The 17778-nt window shown below is 37.9% G+C and overlaps 1 protein-coding gene across 1 annotated transcript in view; it reads right to left on the reverse strand.

Annotated features, from left to right (window-relative positions):
• Positions 1 to 5726: 5726 nt before the first annotated feature.
• The window catches only part of insyn1 (inhibitory synaptic factor 1), a 102615-nt gene continuing 90563 nt past the window's right edge, over positions 5727 to 17778 (reverse strand). The window contains exon 2 of the mRNA XM_070836003.1: positions 5727 to 6542. Coding sequence (XP_070692104.1) covers positions 5727 to 6542 — 816 coding nt within the window. The remainder of the gene's footprint in view (positions 6543 to 17778) is intronic.

Consider the following 17778-nt stretch of genomic DNA (forward strand, 5'->3'; position numbering starts at 1 on the left):
GTCTGTGTGGCAGCATGGCTTTGTTTGTTTATGCTAATGGTGTGATGACCTGTTGGTCCCCAATCTAGCAGGTAAATGGCAGGGATAACATTAAATGGGAAAGGTTGATCTACAGAAGAATAGATATTTGAAAGCAATACAGAATGCAGACGGCCTTACTGCATTATATTCCATTGTATTTTGAATTGTCATCTGGCACCTGAACTTTGTGTTTTCCTTCACATGCAGACAATTCCACCACAAACTGATGCTGAAAAGGCACAAATTGGTGCATAGAAATATCAAATTTTCGATGCTCGACACCCCCCGCACCAATTGTCTCAAAAAATCCAGTGAAAACCCTGCTCTGTACTATTTACATTGCAAGGAGATTTAAATCATCAATTGCAGTAGCCTGATCTTTTCATCTATACTTTACTAATCTAAAGTTTTGATTGGTGATTCCAGTATATTACTTTAACCAGTTGTCTCATTTGAGGATATTAACCCTTGTGCACCCCTTAAAAAAATAATGACGTTTTACCCTCGATGCAAAAAATGTTCTGTTCCTAAAAAGTGCTATAAAAATATTATACATTCATATTTTTTTTCACTTTCAATGCATTAAATCTTTCGACCAACTTCAGTCCTAATCATAACTATTAAGTTTTCATGTATTTGTCAAATATTTTTAACCCTTTAATGCCATTTTTGCAATATAAAACTACAATTAATTAATGAGAAAAACACAAAATATGAAATATTTTTCATATACTAATAGCAAACTGGAATTTTTTTGGGGGGGTATTACAGTCTTGGATATGTCAATAATTGACAACAACATTGATTTGAATGCATTATTATTTTTTGAGCAGTTTGAGTTTATGTAAAAATGTGCCACCTTTTACCCTCGATGCAAAAAATGTTCTGTTCCTAAAAAGTGCTATAAAAATATTATACATTCATATTTTTTTCCACTTTCAATGCATTAAATCTTTTGACCAACTTCAGTCCTAATCATAACTATTAAGTTTTCATGGATTTATTACATATTTTTAACTTTTTAGTGCCATTTTGGGAATATAAAACCAAAAATTTCAAATGAGAAAAACACAAAATATGGTATATTTTTCATATACTAATAGCAAACTGGAATTGTTTTGGGGGGGTATTACAGTCTTGGATATGTCAATAATTGACAACAACATTGATTTGAATGCATTATTATTTTTTGAGCAGTTTGACTTTATGTAAAAATGTGCCACCTTTTACCCTCGATGCAAAAAATGTTCTGTTCCTAAAAAGTGCTATAAAAATATTATACATTCATATTTTTTTTCACTTTCAATGCATTAAATCTTTTGACCAACTTCAGTCCTAATCATAACTATTAAGTTTTCATGGATTTATTACATATTTTTAACTTTTTAGTGCCATTTTGGGAATATAAAACCAAAAATTTCAAATGAGAAAAACACAAAATCTGAAATATTTTTCATATACTAATTGCAAACTGGAATTTTTTTGGGGGGGTATTACAGTCTTGGATATGTCAATAATTGACAATAACATTGATTTGAATGCATTATTATTTTTTGAGCAGTTTGACTTTATGTAAAAATGTGCCACCTTTTACCCTCGATGCAAAAAATGTTCTGTTCCTAAATAGTGCTATAAAAATATTATACATTCATATTTTTTTTCACTTTCAATGCATTAAATCTTTTGACCAACTTCAGCCCTAATCATAACTATTAAGTTTTCATGGATTTATTAAACATTTGTAACTTTTTAGTGCCATTTTCGGAATATAAAACCAAAAATTTCAAATGAGAAAAACACAAAATCTGAAATATTTTTCATATACTAATTGCAAACTGGAATTTTTTTGGGGGGGTATTACAGTCTTGGATATGTCAATAATTGACAATAACATTGATTTGAATGCATTATTATTTTTTGAGCAGTTTGACTTTATGTAAAAATGTGCCACCTTTTACCCTCGATGCAAAAAATGTTCTGTTCCTAAAAAGTGCTATAAAAATATTATACATTCATATTTTTTTTCACTTTCAATGCATTAAATCTTTTGACCAACTTCAGCCCTAATCATAACTATTAAGTTTTCATGGATTTATTAAACATTTGTAACTTTTTAGTGCCATTTTCGGAATATAAAACCAAAAATTTCAAATGAGAAAAACACAAAATCTGAAATATTTTTCATATACTAATTGCAAACTGGAATTTTTTTGGGGGGGCAATTACATCCTTGGATGTGTCAATAATTGACAACAACATTGATTTGAATGCATTATTATTTTTTGAGCAGTTTGACTTTATGTACAAAATATGCCACCTTTTATGCTTTGTGCAAAAAAATGTTTTGTTCCTAAAAAGTGCTATAAAAATATTATAATTAATATTCTTTTCACTTTTATTGCATTAAATCTTCTGAAAAACCTCAGTCCTGATCATAACTATTCCATTTTCATGGATTTATTAAGTATTTTTAACTTTTTAGTGCCATTTTGGGAATATAAAACCAAAAATTTCAAATGAGGTAAAACACAAAATATGAAATATTTTCCATATACTAATTGCAAACTGGAATTTTTTTGGGGGGGTATTACACCCTTGGGTATGTCAATAATTGACAACAACATTGATTTGAATCCATCATTATTTTTTGAGCAGTTTGACTTTATGTACAAAATATGCCACCTTTTATCCTTTGTGCAAAAAATACTCTGTTCCTAAGAAGTGCTCTAAAAATATTATACATTAATATTTTTTTCACTTTCAATGCATTAAATCTTTTGAACAACCTCAGTCCAGATCATAACTATTCAATTTACATGTATTTATGAATTAATTTTAACCCTTTAATGGTATTTTGGGAATATATTGACAAATGATGAGAAAGGTCACTCAGTGGAGCAGGACCTGCAGATCACTGTCATGTATACTTTGCATCCATACTTGCTGTACTTGGCATCCATACTTGCTGTACTTGGCACAATGGGTCCAGACCTTTCTCTGTCCCATGCAAAATGTGCACTGCCTGTACCTCTTTGAGGGCCTGGCTTCTCCTGCTGGCTCTTCCATTTCCTCTGACATGATCCACTAGTGTGGCTGCTGCTGGTCCAAGCAGCAGCCGCACTAGTGGGTCTTCCAGCTCCAGCTCAAGTGAGGAAATGGGTCTTCCAGCTCCAGCTCAAGTGAGGACATGGATGTCCTCACTTGAGCTGGAGACCCATCTGGATGAATTTCAGGTGAAGCCTCCCCTGATATGTCCTCAGTGCCTGTGTCTGTGCCGGACATCTCCTCCTCGTTCTCAGGCGACTGCAGGACAGCAGTCAGAGCCTCCTCTAACACAAAAGTGTCTCTTCATTGTCACTGAGGAAATGACCAGCCAGCACCAGCTAGGTGCAGCTTGAGGTTTGCAGACACAGCACCTGTATAAACATGCTGCACTGTAAACCAAAACAATAAAAAGACTGCTTTGGTCAAAAAAAAAAAAAAAAAAACGTTTCCAGGCAAAAAAAAAGCTAGGGTGCTCCTCCTTAGATTCTTTGACCTTTTGACCTTTTGACCTTGATTGCTTTTTACAAGTGCTGTAGTGTGTCTGGGGGCTTCGAATAGGTGTGTGTGTGTGTGTGTGTAGGTGTGTGTTTGTGGGCGGGGGGGTGAGTGGGTGCATGTGGTCTGTAGGCATAAGAAAGATAGCGATAGGGATGTGCAAAATGTGGTGAGCAAAAATGACTTTCTAACTCCCTGTACATAAACACACACACACACACACACTCATCAAATAATTTGTCAAAACACACATTCATACCACACTTTTACATCACTGCCAACACACTCAGACCATTTTAGTTGGAATCATGCATTCTGCTGGGGAGCAATAGTGAGAAATGCAACGGAAGTAGGATTCACAGAAACAGCATATAATGGAGCCCTCAGCCATATAGTGGAAAAAGATGTCAAATGATGGATAATGAAAAAAACTACAATTTTCAAGCCAAAAGCTTAGATTGAAAAGGTAGTCATAAGTAAAACATTATTTTATGGTGTAATTAAAGTAGGATCAAAAAGTGATGTTTTAATGGGAGTCAATGGTGCAAAAAATGTTTTAAGGGTGACGAGAGGAACTTTCTTCTCTCCACAGTGTATTATAATTCTATTAATACATTCAAAGTTGAAATCTTAAAATGTGGTAAAAGACTGACATCCCTGCAAAATTTTGTCTCATTATCATTAAAATTGGCAAAATTATTGAGTATTTTTAGTTGAAAAATGCAAAAAATGTACCGAGGGGTGCATAAGGGTTAATACAAACGAAAACTGTCTAATCTACACAAATTTAGTAAGATACATTGACTTCCACTAAAAGGAAAAAGAATCACATTATACCATTAATAGAATACTGGTGATTTGGAGGTAAAAAAAAGATCACTTGTTGTCATATATATTTGTTACATGGAAGTATCAAATATATTATTAAAGTATCTGTCTATGTGAATGAATAAGATTCTGTGATCATCTCTGCGTACAGGTGATCAGAGGCACAAAGGTCAGCTTCAAAGGAGTCAAGAATTTACAACTTACAAAGGCATTCCCCATGGTAGATTATTGCTCTGTAAAAGAAAACATCTTTGAATAGGAATACTCTCTTTCCACCATCAGCTGTCACTCCTGGACACACATTTTTAAAAGGTCAGTTCTTTAGGGTCACAGATCTAATTTTTGTTCCATTCTCTGTACACAAATAGGTCTGACTGTGAGTTTTTGTTCACAGATTCCCAGGACATTGGCATGCATGCTCAGCAGAAAGACCTGCCACTGCAACCTCCCTCTAGCATATTGATCAAAAATGGCAATTGGTGTTAGCCCTGTGAATAAAATGCTACTCCACTGAGCTCAATTCCCCACTGGGCAACTGAACAGAGAGACAAAACATTTAGCACTTTGTTATGGACTGCTATTTAGGTCAGATCCTAGGTCCAATGATGTCACTGCCAGACAGAGACGATGCGAAAAAATTGCAAATGTCACTTTTGTGGACCGCACATTCTCAAATTACTTTATAATCTGCTACTTATGTTTAAGCTTCTGCAACAGACAAAGACGAGATCATATTGAGATGATTTATAAAGGTAAATATAAAGGTATATACTGTTGTTTTTCCGCTCTTTGCTCAAAGTTGTTTGTTGACATCAAAGGGACAAAGAGGCTTGACATGTGCATCTAGACACATTACCTCACATTACCTTAACATTTCAAATAACTGGAACATGAAAAACGACAATGTTTATACAAATTCATAGTACAGAATGTGTAGTTCTGCAATTTTGTATTGTTTAGTATGAGGAGAAGAAAGGACATCATCAACTTCCCTTCCAATTCTGAACACTCGAAATGGTCTATAATCCATGTCATTGTTTGAAATGATTGAATTTAGGGAATATATTCAGTGTACCTTTTAACATGTTGAACAGGCACTAACCTTGTGGTCCACCAGTACTTTCATCTTGCACTTAATGATCTGCTTTGCTTCATCTCATCTTGTTTTCCCTGAGCCTCAGAATAACTTAGCAGTCGAGTGGTTTCCCATATATCATTTATTTATTTAGTAATTAATTTATTTGTGTATTAATCTATTATCTATGTATTTAATATTAAATAATGCACAGTCCTCTTAATGAGCTATATGATATACTTTCTCAGTGCTCAGGGCTTTCTCAGTGGTCCTTTGTTTTCTGTTTGGTTGGAATATAGGGCAGTACAGTTTGGGTGCTCTTGTCAGAGACAGTTTGTGTGCTGCTATTTCGTAACAGTTTTTTGCGGCAGCTGGGGTTTAAGAGACCTTTACTGGGTAGTGTGTGAGCTCCCATCATCTCTTTCAAAGGCGAAGAGACATAGGAAGGATCCAGACAGTTATAGAGGAGTGAGTGCTCAGAGGAAGAACATTTGGGGGCGATTGAGCTTGACAGGAGACTGGCTTCACTATCGCTATCTGGTGTCGCACAGCCACTCTTGTCCTCCTGTAATTCCTCTTGCTCCTCCTTCTCCTCGTCATCATCACAGCACAATGCGTGGTACAGAATTTTGTCACTGAAGCGAACTCTTTCTCTTGTGCCAGAGGTACGGGAATTCTTGTGGCTGTGTGTGGAGCTGCTGGCCTCCTCGCTGGATGAATCTGGAGTAATAATGCGGGGCCCATTGGGGATAGGCAGCCCGCCGTTCATCTGGGAGTAGACAGAGGCACTGGAGAGGGGTGGCGTGGGGGTCTGCATCTGGGCGGGGATGGTCCCATGGCCCAGTTGTGGATCTCCTGGTTGTTCACCAGGTCTTTGGGCTGCAATGCCAGCAGCCTCCAGGTAGCTGCAGAATTCCCAACTATCAGAAAGCACATCTGCATTGAGGAAGTCCAGCCTGAAGGCCTCTCCTAAACCGCGCTCACTGCTGGATGTGCTGCTGGCTGTGGCCACTGTCCAGTCATCTGGCTCCAGGTCAAAGTCAAAGTCCGATGTTAGTTTATCAATCTGACCCACCACCTGCAATGGAAAAGGGAGAGCAAGAAGGGAGAGAGACCTAATGAAATATTGTAGAGAAGCAAATTTTAGGCCAAAAGTGGAATAGAAAGAGATTTCATTACGATCTTTTCATGCATATTGATGCGTATTTTCAGATGCATCAACTTTTAAGGCACTTTCAGCCATGTCATAGCTCTAAGGATAGTAATGTTGGTCTTTTGGTCAGGACTTCCAAAACTACTTTTGGATGGATTGCCATGGAATTTTGTACCAACAGTCATGGTCCCCAGAGGATGAATTGTAATAACATTGGTGATCTCTTCACTTTCGATATAATGTCATCACAAGGTCTAAATTTCAATGTAGTCCAGTTAACCAAATACCTGCAAAACAAATGACAGTCCCCTCTTTTTCAGCTGTATTTTGCAATATCATGCTAACACACTGAACTAAGATGAAATGATATACTCCAATGTGCCAGCAAAGACAGAGAAGAATAAGATTACAATCTGGTAATCATATATGCAGACAAATCTGGATTAAAAATGCTACATTAAGTAAAAAATGTCTTCGCAAAATGTTTTATCAGGAAGGCACATTTGTTTGACCTTAAGGATACGCACAATGCGTGTCATGTTGAATGCAATTGGTGAAATGACTGCATATTGATCTTCCTTTTCACAAAATTAATTCGTTCACAAAAGTTCACAAAGGTGTGAGAGAAACTTACACCTTTGTAAGTGTGTAAGTGTACACTGTAAGTGTTCTAGGAAGAAAACGCTTAAAAGCTTAAAAGCTTTTTCTTACAAGAAAAAGCTTAAAAGCTTAATATAAAGCTGTGTGACACCTCACCCAATACTACATTACATGAAATTTCCGAATGCTTTACATTACACTGATTTATCCCCACAGGCAGGTTTAACAAAAGCTAAGCTAAGACTTATTCACAGCTGCTAAGACATCTGTCCTTACTTTTGCAGCTTGCCATTTTGCTACTGTTTCTTCATGATTTAATTTTTTTTTCTGCCTCCTGTGGACAGGCATTGTGAATTTGCTTAATGCCTCATCAAGACAAAATTAAATATCCACTGGAATGAGGTTGTAGCATTGAAGATGTGTCACAACTCATCAAAGGTTGTGTCACATCTTGTTTAGTTCTGAAAGAGAGAGAGAGAGAGAGAGAGAGAGAGAAGGCAACAAAGAAGAAATGAAGAAGCATCTCAGGTGAACGGTGAAAGAGGTACATCCTCAGTCCAGTGGCTGAGTCATTTTGTCTCGATGTTGTTCTGTAGCTACCAGGATGTATTAGATGAACCTAAACAGACATATAACTTTATGGTTCAAACACTTGTGCTTTTGATGCTTGTACATTTCATTTAGATTTTAATTCCAGTGCGAATGTAACGTCCTGCTGATTCATTTTCACCCGCTCCATTGGAATTTACCTTGCAAAAGCATTACCTAAAAAAATCAGCAGCCATAGTGTTGAGGGTTTGATGGATAGAAAGCACATACCTTCTATATTTGACACTTTAGCACCATAAATCAGCCTATTCCACTCTCAGCAACAATCTATTGTAAAATAAAAACATTAGGCATTCATGCAGCTTGTAAATGATACATTTCAGCAATCAAGCCTGGTCATTTGACATGTGCACATGAGTTTGCAACATAATTTTGTGCCTCTAATTATTTGCAATGCTGGCTCTCTTGACTATAAATGAGTATAGTTGTATAAACAACACACAGTCTCACCTCTGAAAGAGAATGAGTAAGGATTTTAAGTCTATATGCAAACTTTGAAAGAGACATTTTGTAAATACTTGAATACTGATAACATTCTGATACTGTACTGCTCATACTTTCACCAAAAGCTGAGTTATGAGCTTGATGATCTCGTGCTAATATCTCAAGCTGATGATTTGAATCTAACATAAATGTGCTCTCAAAAAATAACTTACATTACTAGCTACAAATCTAATAGAATTACAATGTAAAGGATGACTATATGCTGCTACACCCCTGCTGCTTATGTAGCTCCTCAATCCTTTTTTCAGAGATGTTTCATGCTGTTAAGGCACACAATCTGCATTAGAATCTGCCTGTATATGTTTGCATGCAGTCAATGTGCATGCTGTCAATGAGCTTCTCTGCAGATCTGCCAGTTTTGGCATTGTACACCTCAGGAGTACCTGGACTGTGTTTCTCTATTGGCAGACTGCCCCGAGGGAATTGGGCTGTATGAATCCTCTAATCCTTGAATTACTCAACATGTTTGCTGTGTGATTTGCAGACTTTTTACTCACAGAGCTGTTAATGTAAGACGAAAGCTGACTAGTTTGTTTACTTGATTACACAACTTGAGTGTGTGACTTATCTTCTCATATAGATTTGTATTTACAGGGAAACAATTACAACACAAACACTATACTGTGGCATGTCAAATGAAAGTAATCATAACAGTTTCTGGTTCCTGGTCGCACAAATGCACGAATGTTGCTACTTATTTTCAGTGTTAATGTGCCAGCTTTCACCTCTGGTTAGCCTGACCCCGGCCAGCTGAGACTAATTTAGTTTGATAAGTGTCTCAACTTGAAGGGTTCTGCTGCTTTCTTGGTGATAATGCAGAACATGCTCTATGTAGCAACCATGAACACTAGTCTCTGATTTTTCAGTGAGATGAATGTGTGAAGAAAAGAAAAGTTAACAAACATGTGCTCTAGAACTGGCAAATATACTTACTAGATCGTAATGTTATCATACCAGCTAAGTCACAGACATGCTGAGGTAGCCTGAACAGTGGCATCTTGTGATGAATCATCATTTGGGACATTTCAATAGCAAGATGAATTTTTAGCAACTTGTGTAATTCAGGACAAAATTCAGTTCTAGCATAGCTACATTTAGGCATTTCATAGTGGTCATTCTGAATAGTTGTCAGGGAAATAGCCTGTGCACAGGGTCCAAAATTAGCATCCGCTACTCGTCAAATGAAAGTCAAAATTGGCAAGTTGATGAATAAAACTGGCAGGTTGCTGAAACTACTTCATTACAAACCGTCTACGCCACAGCACAGAGTGTTTGCGCTGGTAATGTTGGGACATGGCAGCAAAACAAAATGACGGAGCATTAAGAAAAGAAAATGTTCCACAATCAGTCATCTGATCCACTTCCTCAATATATACACAGCTGTTGTCACTGGGCAATGCGTTTGTTACTCTGCATGCGAAGCACTATTCACTACACTGCACTACATTCACACAGGGGGAATCTAACTAGGAAGAGAATATTCTTTCACACACATTCACACTCTGAGTGAGTATGGGTTAAGTGTCTTTCCCAAGGACTCTTTGACATGCAGACTGGATGAGTTGAGAATCAAAACGCCAACCTTCCAACTGAACCTCTGAGATCTCAATTTTGTTTTCTTTGAGTTCTTTGTTTTCTGAGTCTAATCAGAAAAGCAATTGTGTATGGGTGGAAAACACACAAAGTTACATGCATAAACTGACTGATATAATAATTAATATATTGCAAAGACATTTCTTTTTCTTTGTTTCCTATGAATTTGCGATATGCAGAACCTCTGGAGTCAAACTGTGCATCCCTCATGGACTTTATGGCACTACCACTATGCAAGGTTTATGATGCAGTTTTGGAAAATCCTTGACTGCAAATGCTCCATTTGCAGCATAGTTCAGCAGGTATGTATAGTACACATGGATATAAGTAGTGGGGATCTGAATATATCTTTGTTATTTAAATTTTCTCTAAATACTGCTGCTGACAACTTAACTTACAACTTTACTGTAAATTATGTCTAGTTGCTGCCACTAAAACTATGTTGATGACAATAATATCAGTGAACTTTGTAAAGCACTATGAGACACTCTGTTGTGATATTGGGCTATACAAATAAAATTGAATTGAATTGAATTGAATTGAATTGAATTGAATTGAATAATATCTATAATTCTGTGTATGAATGATTGGTGTACAAATGATAGCAATCAACATTTTTTCAAGCACAATTGCCCAGCCAACACTAGCACCTGAGCAGCGTTGAGTCAAGGGTGGTCACATCACCTGATCAACCCTTCAGTCATTGGTAATCATATTCGGTTCAGTCATTTCAGAGCTCTCAGAGGTGCTTTAAAAGAGAGACTGCCTTGGCAGCATCAGGAAAAGGTTTATTACTGTACCTCAAACCTGTCTGAGATGATTGTGCTGGGTAATTGAGGGTCAGAGTGAAAGGGCACTTTGAGCCTGTCTGGGACAAAAAGGTACAGTGATGGAAAAGACGGGAAAAGATAATCAAACACAGAGATGGTAATGTAAAAAGTCTTCGAAGAACCTCTTCTCTGGCAGAGTGGTGATTTGGAAAATAGATTCCATATTGTCCACTATCAAGAGTCGTCTCTAATATTTAGCTCATGATTAATTTATTGTGAGAGGGTGCCTGTTTCTTTCCCCCCCCAAGTATGGGCCTCTCATCAATGTATGGTATCAACAGAAGCAGGCATCAAATGTACTGAAACATTAGTAGTAAGTAGTTATTTTACTTTTTCTGTTCAACGTGTTGTTAAATATACAGGCTAAGATTAAAATCAACAAATGTGAAAATGTGGGTGTAAAATGGATTCTGATTAGAACACGTGGCAAATATTCCCTTCCTTGATCTTTCCATATGAAAACATTTTGTTAGCTAGTACACAGATGGAGATTACCATCCTTTGCAAATCTTATATTCCTTAATGATATAAAAGTGCATCTTTAACAGGTTTCTAATGATCCAAATATCTTTGTTAAGATGGCAGTGTAGTGGCTTGACTTTAAAAGCAGGAAGCTTAAGGCAGAGGCTTGGTGTAAACAAATCCAGATGTTTATTTCACAGAAAGACATAGCAGCAACAACAGACACACTAAATAAACTGCAGACCACAGGTCACATGTGGTCCTGACAGCAGCAAAGCTTCAGCAGCCTTCTTTAGCCTGCCACTGAGAATGACCTATGGCCCATTGTGGAATGTGGCCTATTCCACAATATGGATATCTGCCCCTCTCCTGACATCACTACAAATTCAACACACATATTGAAATGCTTTAATCTGACACTAGTGTCACATTGTCTACATGATCTTCATTTATGTTCTGCATTAGAATTGAATCATTAGAAACCTGAACAGCAGATTAAATTACCATCTCCCCCAAACCTTTAAATTATGCTCTCATAACCTGGGGACCCTTTTAGTCCGAACACCCTGGAGAGGAGACATGCACAAACATTGTACGTGATATTATTGCACAATCCATTGACACTACTACTTCAATCCATCATTTAGTAAAAGTTAAACCACAATGAGCACATTAACACTGACACAACCAAACTAGTGTATCTGTTTAACTTTACAGGACTTGACCTTCAATCAATCCCAGCTAAGAGGCAACTGCAGTCATCTACAAATATACAATAAAACATTTAACCCTTCAAGTGTACTCCTTTTTTCTTGAACCCATAGTGTAGTCCAGTTATGCATAAAACACTAGTAATGAGGGGGACATTCGTTATAATCATTTTTGTCAAGTTTGATCTTACATAGTTTAGAATTTATCAGCAAATAAAAACTGCTCTAAAATATGGCATCTATAGCATCAGGAATGAGTTACCAAAATAAGTGAGACACAACCCCCTCACTGGGTTCATTTGAAAAGCACACTGTGTGAGTGAATTTTCTGTGGATCACTTCATTACGCTGTATTCTTCCAGGAGTCATTTTCAGAGTAGACTGAGAGATGTTTGCGGTGCTTGTTTGTTAATTATGCTGCATCTAGCATGGCTTTCCTATTTCATGGGAACAACTAAAATATGTTCAGTCAAGCAATTCAAACACATCCAAGAGTTATTTCTTTCACAACATGCCACAATAGATAGACAATAGTGCTGCCTCTGTGCAGCACTTACAGCACTGGAAGCAGTTCACGCCAGTTAGGAAGTTTCAGCAATTATCACAATAGCCTGGCATGCTGGCTCTGTAAGTCATTCACAAATAATGTTTTAATGCAGTTAGCTCCTGCAGTTTGCATTTCCTCCTTACTCTGTATCCCATCGTTATTTACCCTCAATTTAATTCTCCTCATGATGTGACGAGGGGAGCATCCAAGCCACTCGCATTGTGGTGATGTGGTTTCTTATCCCTAGAAGCTAATTTACCATCCCCGACATACTGTGAAAAAACATAGTTACTGGATTTTGAAGTTATAAGTTGTGTAAACAGTAACAGGAACTAGTGCAGACTGGTGCAGACTTTGCCCAACTGGGAATCATGGGTAAAATCTGGCAAAAAATCTTGTAGTGTGTCCTCAGCTTGAGTAACAACTCATATTTAGAGTTACAGCCGTATGAAAAAGTTTGGGCACCCCTGACAATTTCCATTATTTTCATTTCTAGATCATGAGGTGTTTGGATCAGCAATTTCATTTTGATTTATCAAATAACTGATGGACACAGTAATATTTCAGTAGTGAAATGAGTTTTATTGGATTAACAGAAAATGTGCAATATGCATCAAAACAAAATTAGACGGGTGCATAAATTTGGGCACCCTAACAGAAAAATCACATCAATATTTGGTAGAGCCTCCTTTTGCCAAAATAACAGCCTCTAGACAGTTCCTATAGCCCCTAATCAGTGTTTGGATTCTGGATGAAGGTATTTTCGACCATTCCTCCTTACAAAACATCTCCAGTTCAGTTCGGTTTGATGGTTGCCGAGCATGGACAGCCCGCTTCAAATCATCCCACAGATTTTCAATAATATTCAGGTCTGGGGACTGGGATGGCCATTCCAGAACATTGTACTTGTTCCTCTGCATGAATTCCTGAGTAGATTTTGAGCAGTGTTTTGGGTCGTTGTCTTTTTGAAATATCCAGCCCCGGCGTAACTTCAACTTTGTGACTGATTCTTGAGCATTATTCTCAAGAATCTGCTGATATTGAGTGGAATCCATGCGACCCTCAACTTTAACAAGATTCCCAGTACCAGCACTGGCCATACAACCCCACAGCATGATGGAACCTCCACCAAATTTTACTGTGGGTAGCAAGTGTTTTTCTTGGAATGCTGTCTTCTTTTGCCGCCATGCATAACGCCCCTTGTTATGACCAAATAACTCAATCTTTGTTTCATCAGTCCACAGTACTGTTGTGCTTTAACAAGTGGTAATGTTCAATTTGGCTATCAGAAATAATTAATAATTATCAAAGATAATTAATAATTATTAAAATAAATTAACTTTGAATAAAGTCCACCTCAATTGGGGCACCACCTCGAAAAACGAGGAAAAGACAGCCGTTTTAATTGATTTAGTCTCATAAAAATACTAAACTATCAATTTGGAATTATGTTTTATAATTAATTTAATAATTACTATCAAAATTACCACATTGATAGCTAGCTGAAGGAGTTTGAAGTTCTTGACAGTGTAGAGGTTGGCAGTGTTCACCCTTGTACAACATTAAAGGAGACAGCAGGTATTAAAACATTTATTAAAACAGAGCAAAACGCAGGGACATCATTTGTTACTCATTAAGGTGAAGGACTTGTACTTTGGTTGTAAGTACAGTTGAAGCAGAGTAGGTATTAAAGACATCTGCTGTTACAGAAACAAAATCAATCAAACAATCTAACTAAATCTCTATGACTAAACTAACAAATAATATGAAGGGTGTGTGTGTGTGTGTGTGATAAGGCTGAGGAATGTGAAATGGTTCCACAAAGGTGGGGGAGAGGGACCAAATGGTGATGGCCAGACCCCCTGGGGTGTGGGGCAAAGGAGACAAAGGAAGCTAAGTGCTGTTAGATTAGCTTTGTCCCTCAGTGGCCTGTTGCAGACTGTGTGTGTGTGAGAGATAAAGGTGCAGGTTAAGACAGGATGGTTAGTTTGTAGACCCTGTGTCTGTGTGACCAAACTAACATCAACTAAACTTAATGGCTGCACAGTAACTACAACACATCACAATAATCAAACTCAATGAACATTAAAGCAAGTCAATACATTAACAGGGGTAAACCATGTATGTAGTAATGCTATGCTAATTATGCCCAGTTAGAGTTTGTTACCAGTCCTTAAAAGGGGAGACGAAGTGTCCTTGAGGGTGCTGCTTTCTCAGCCTGTTGCTGGAGGAAAGGTGTGGTTCTTGTCCGTTGCTGTGTGGTTGCAGGCTGGAGGAATCCGGTCGCTCCTTTGTTCCTGTTAGTTAGCAGCTCTGTGCTAACTTGCTGGTGTGCTCCTGTTGTTGGTTCTGGTTATCAGCTGGCAGACTCTGGGTCGTGCCTGCTGGCGCTGATCTGCTTACTTCAGGCAGGACTTTGTGTCGCTACCATGAAGGAGGTGGCTGCTCTGGACAGACCACACTGAGGCAGAGCTTAGCTGGATTGAGCTTCTCTCCTCTTCAGGAGAGATCAGGAGAGCTGGTCTCTCCTCTTCCGGAGAGACGTCCAGGGAAGAGGGAGCAGGAAAAGAGAGTGGTCTCTCCACTTCAGGAGAGACATCAGAAAAAGAGAGTTCAGTGGGGGTGAACTGGTTTTCTTGGGCTGAGGTCGTAAAATCATGTGTCCCCTCCGGCCAATGGCGACTGTGGAGCTGGGTGCGGGGTGATTTCACACCTATCTGTGAAACTGGGGGCATTGGGGAAAGGAGCCCAATAGTTTTACAGACAAAGAAACATGCGGTTTCACTATGTGCTGTTCACCGTATAGTGAAGCCCAACAGCACCTTATTCCAAAATGAAGCTGGCTTGTCCAAATGTGCTTTTGCATATCTCAAGCTACTCTGTTTGTGGCGTGTGTACAGAAAAGACTTCCACATCACTCTCCCATACAGCTTCTCCTTGTGCAAAGTGTGCTGAATTGTTGAACGATGCACAGTGACACCATCTGCAGCAAGATGATGTTGTAGGTCTTTGGAGGTGGTCTGTGGGTTGTCTTTGACCGTTCTCACCATCCTTCGCCTTTGCCTCTGATATTTTTCTTGGCCTGCCACTTCTGGCCTTAACAACAAAAAATACCCCATTACTTAGCTTTTATTAGAAAATGAATGGCATGCCACTGTGATCGTTTTCTGTGCAGACAGAGTAAATTATTATGCAGCCTCAAAGGGGTGCCTAAACATTTTCATACGACTGTAACATGCTAAAGCTATCACCTGCTCTTTTTTGTAATTGAAAAGCCCTTCTTTCTAAATTCCTGTTATTGCTCTTTTCATTGTCTGCTTTCTTGGGGTGGGGACAGATGATATTGCCTAATGACAGATTCCATGTGGCAGAGCAAGGTGTTATTTCATAATTCGACAGGTGCAAATATTACACAAATTATACAGCCCCCCAAAATCTGAAACAACATACATAATAACGTACAAAGAACTACCCTGAGGGCTTACATTTGTATTAGGGGAGAACATGTTTTTCACCAAATGATAGTTATTGTTTTACTATTTAATATGAATGACAAAGTATGTAACAGACATGATAATGTAATAACCACAAACACTGTATAGGGTTTTTAAAGAATATAACAGATGTTAGAGCACAGATTTACACAGATTTAATGCATTTTTCATTTGGTTAAGACTTGGGGTTAGTTTTCATTGCTGCTCATTTTTGTTTGGGCATGACTTGATGCAATGTCCAAGCTGAGAGGGCAGCAGCTAACCCTATTATTAATACAGGGCATGTAATCAATATGCCATTGGTATATCTAGGTTTCTTGGCCTGCAGTGCTTATCTTAATGGGAGTGCGTTTCCATTATTTTTTTTCATTTTATTGTTGAACCCATATGTCAGTACCCACTAAATAGAGCTGGACGTATCATGCTAAAGTGAAAACATTGAGATTCAGAGAAAAAGAAAATACTGAATGTGCCAGAAACCTATTGTTTTTGTAGAGATATTTAGGGCCTGAGCACTGACAGAACCTAAGACATTGTAATTGTTCTAAGAATTATGTGGTGGTCAGATGTGGTGAAAAATTATATAATAGACATGGCAATGCAATGTTTGCCATGAAACAGTTAGACATGATTGAAAACTAACCAAATTTGGCACACATCAGAGGGGCTAAAATGTGTAATCTGAAGTGGTTATGGGTCTTAATTATGGTAAGCAAGCTCGACAGCACTCTCTAGAAAATTTTCAATGAAGTAGCTCTCACGGTGCATTTCACCTAGATGTATAAAATGCGGTGGGCATATATATCATGTTTAGACCTAAGAAAAAAAGTTTCTTTGTACTCTTTGGCACCTCCAGTTTCTTTGAATTCAGTGAATTCTGAAAATGAATTCAAACAGATCCAGATCAACTAGATCCATTTTAAATGTTTGAATTTAACCTTGAAATCCATCACGATATGAAATTGCAAAGTTGAGTTTCTGTGGACCAGAGTGGTCCAATTGCTTCCTACAACATGGAAGAGTGAAATCATTCTGCACTATTTCATCAACCACAGTGCTACCTTGCTAATGGACCTCTTTTGAAGAGGTTGTAGGAGCCTCACTGATGCATGTTTAAACATTTTATGTAATTTCTCTGCTGATGCCAACAACATTGCACTGTGTCTGCATACCTAAATTTTGTGAGCGTGAGAAGTATGATCACTGTAGACATTTCTTGTATGATTTACATGTGTTTTGTGTGGATTATTACTCTATATAGAACCAATGACTCACTCATTCGGCTCCAAATTTCACATTCTGGATAAGAGTCCAAGCTTGAAGAACCACCTACAGTGGGGCAAAAAAGTATTTAGTCAGCCACCAATTGTGCAAGTTCTCCCACTTAAAAAGATGAGGCCTATAATTTTCATCATAGATACACTTCAACTATGAGAGACAAAATGAGAAAAAAAAAAAAAAATCCAGAAAAATCACATTTAAAGAATTTATTTGCAAATTATAGTGGAAAATAAGTATTTGGTCAATAACAAAAGTTAATCTCAATACTTTGTTATATACCCTTTGTTGGCAATGACAGAGGTCAAACGTTTTCTGTTTGTCTTCACAAGGTTTTCACACACTGTTGCTGGTATTTTGGCCCATTCCTCCATGCAGATCTCCTCTAGAGCAGTGATGTTTTGGGGCTGTCGCTGGGCAACACGGACTTTCAACTCCCTCCAAAGATTTTCTATGGGGTTGAGATCTGGAGACTGGCTAGGCCACTCCAGGACCTTGAAATGCTTCTTACGAAGCCACTCCTTCGTTGCCCAG

This window comes from Pempheris klunzingeri, chromosome 1 (genome assembly GCF_042242105.1).
Source record: "Pempheris klunzingeri isolate RE-2024b chromosome 1, fPemKlu1.hap1, whole genome shotgun sequence".
NCBI classification, from domain to species: domain Eukaryota; kingdom Metazoa; phylum Chordata; class Actinopteri; order Acropomatiformes; family Pempheridae; genus Pempheris; species Pempheris klunzingeri.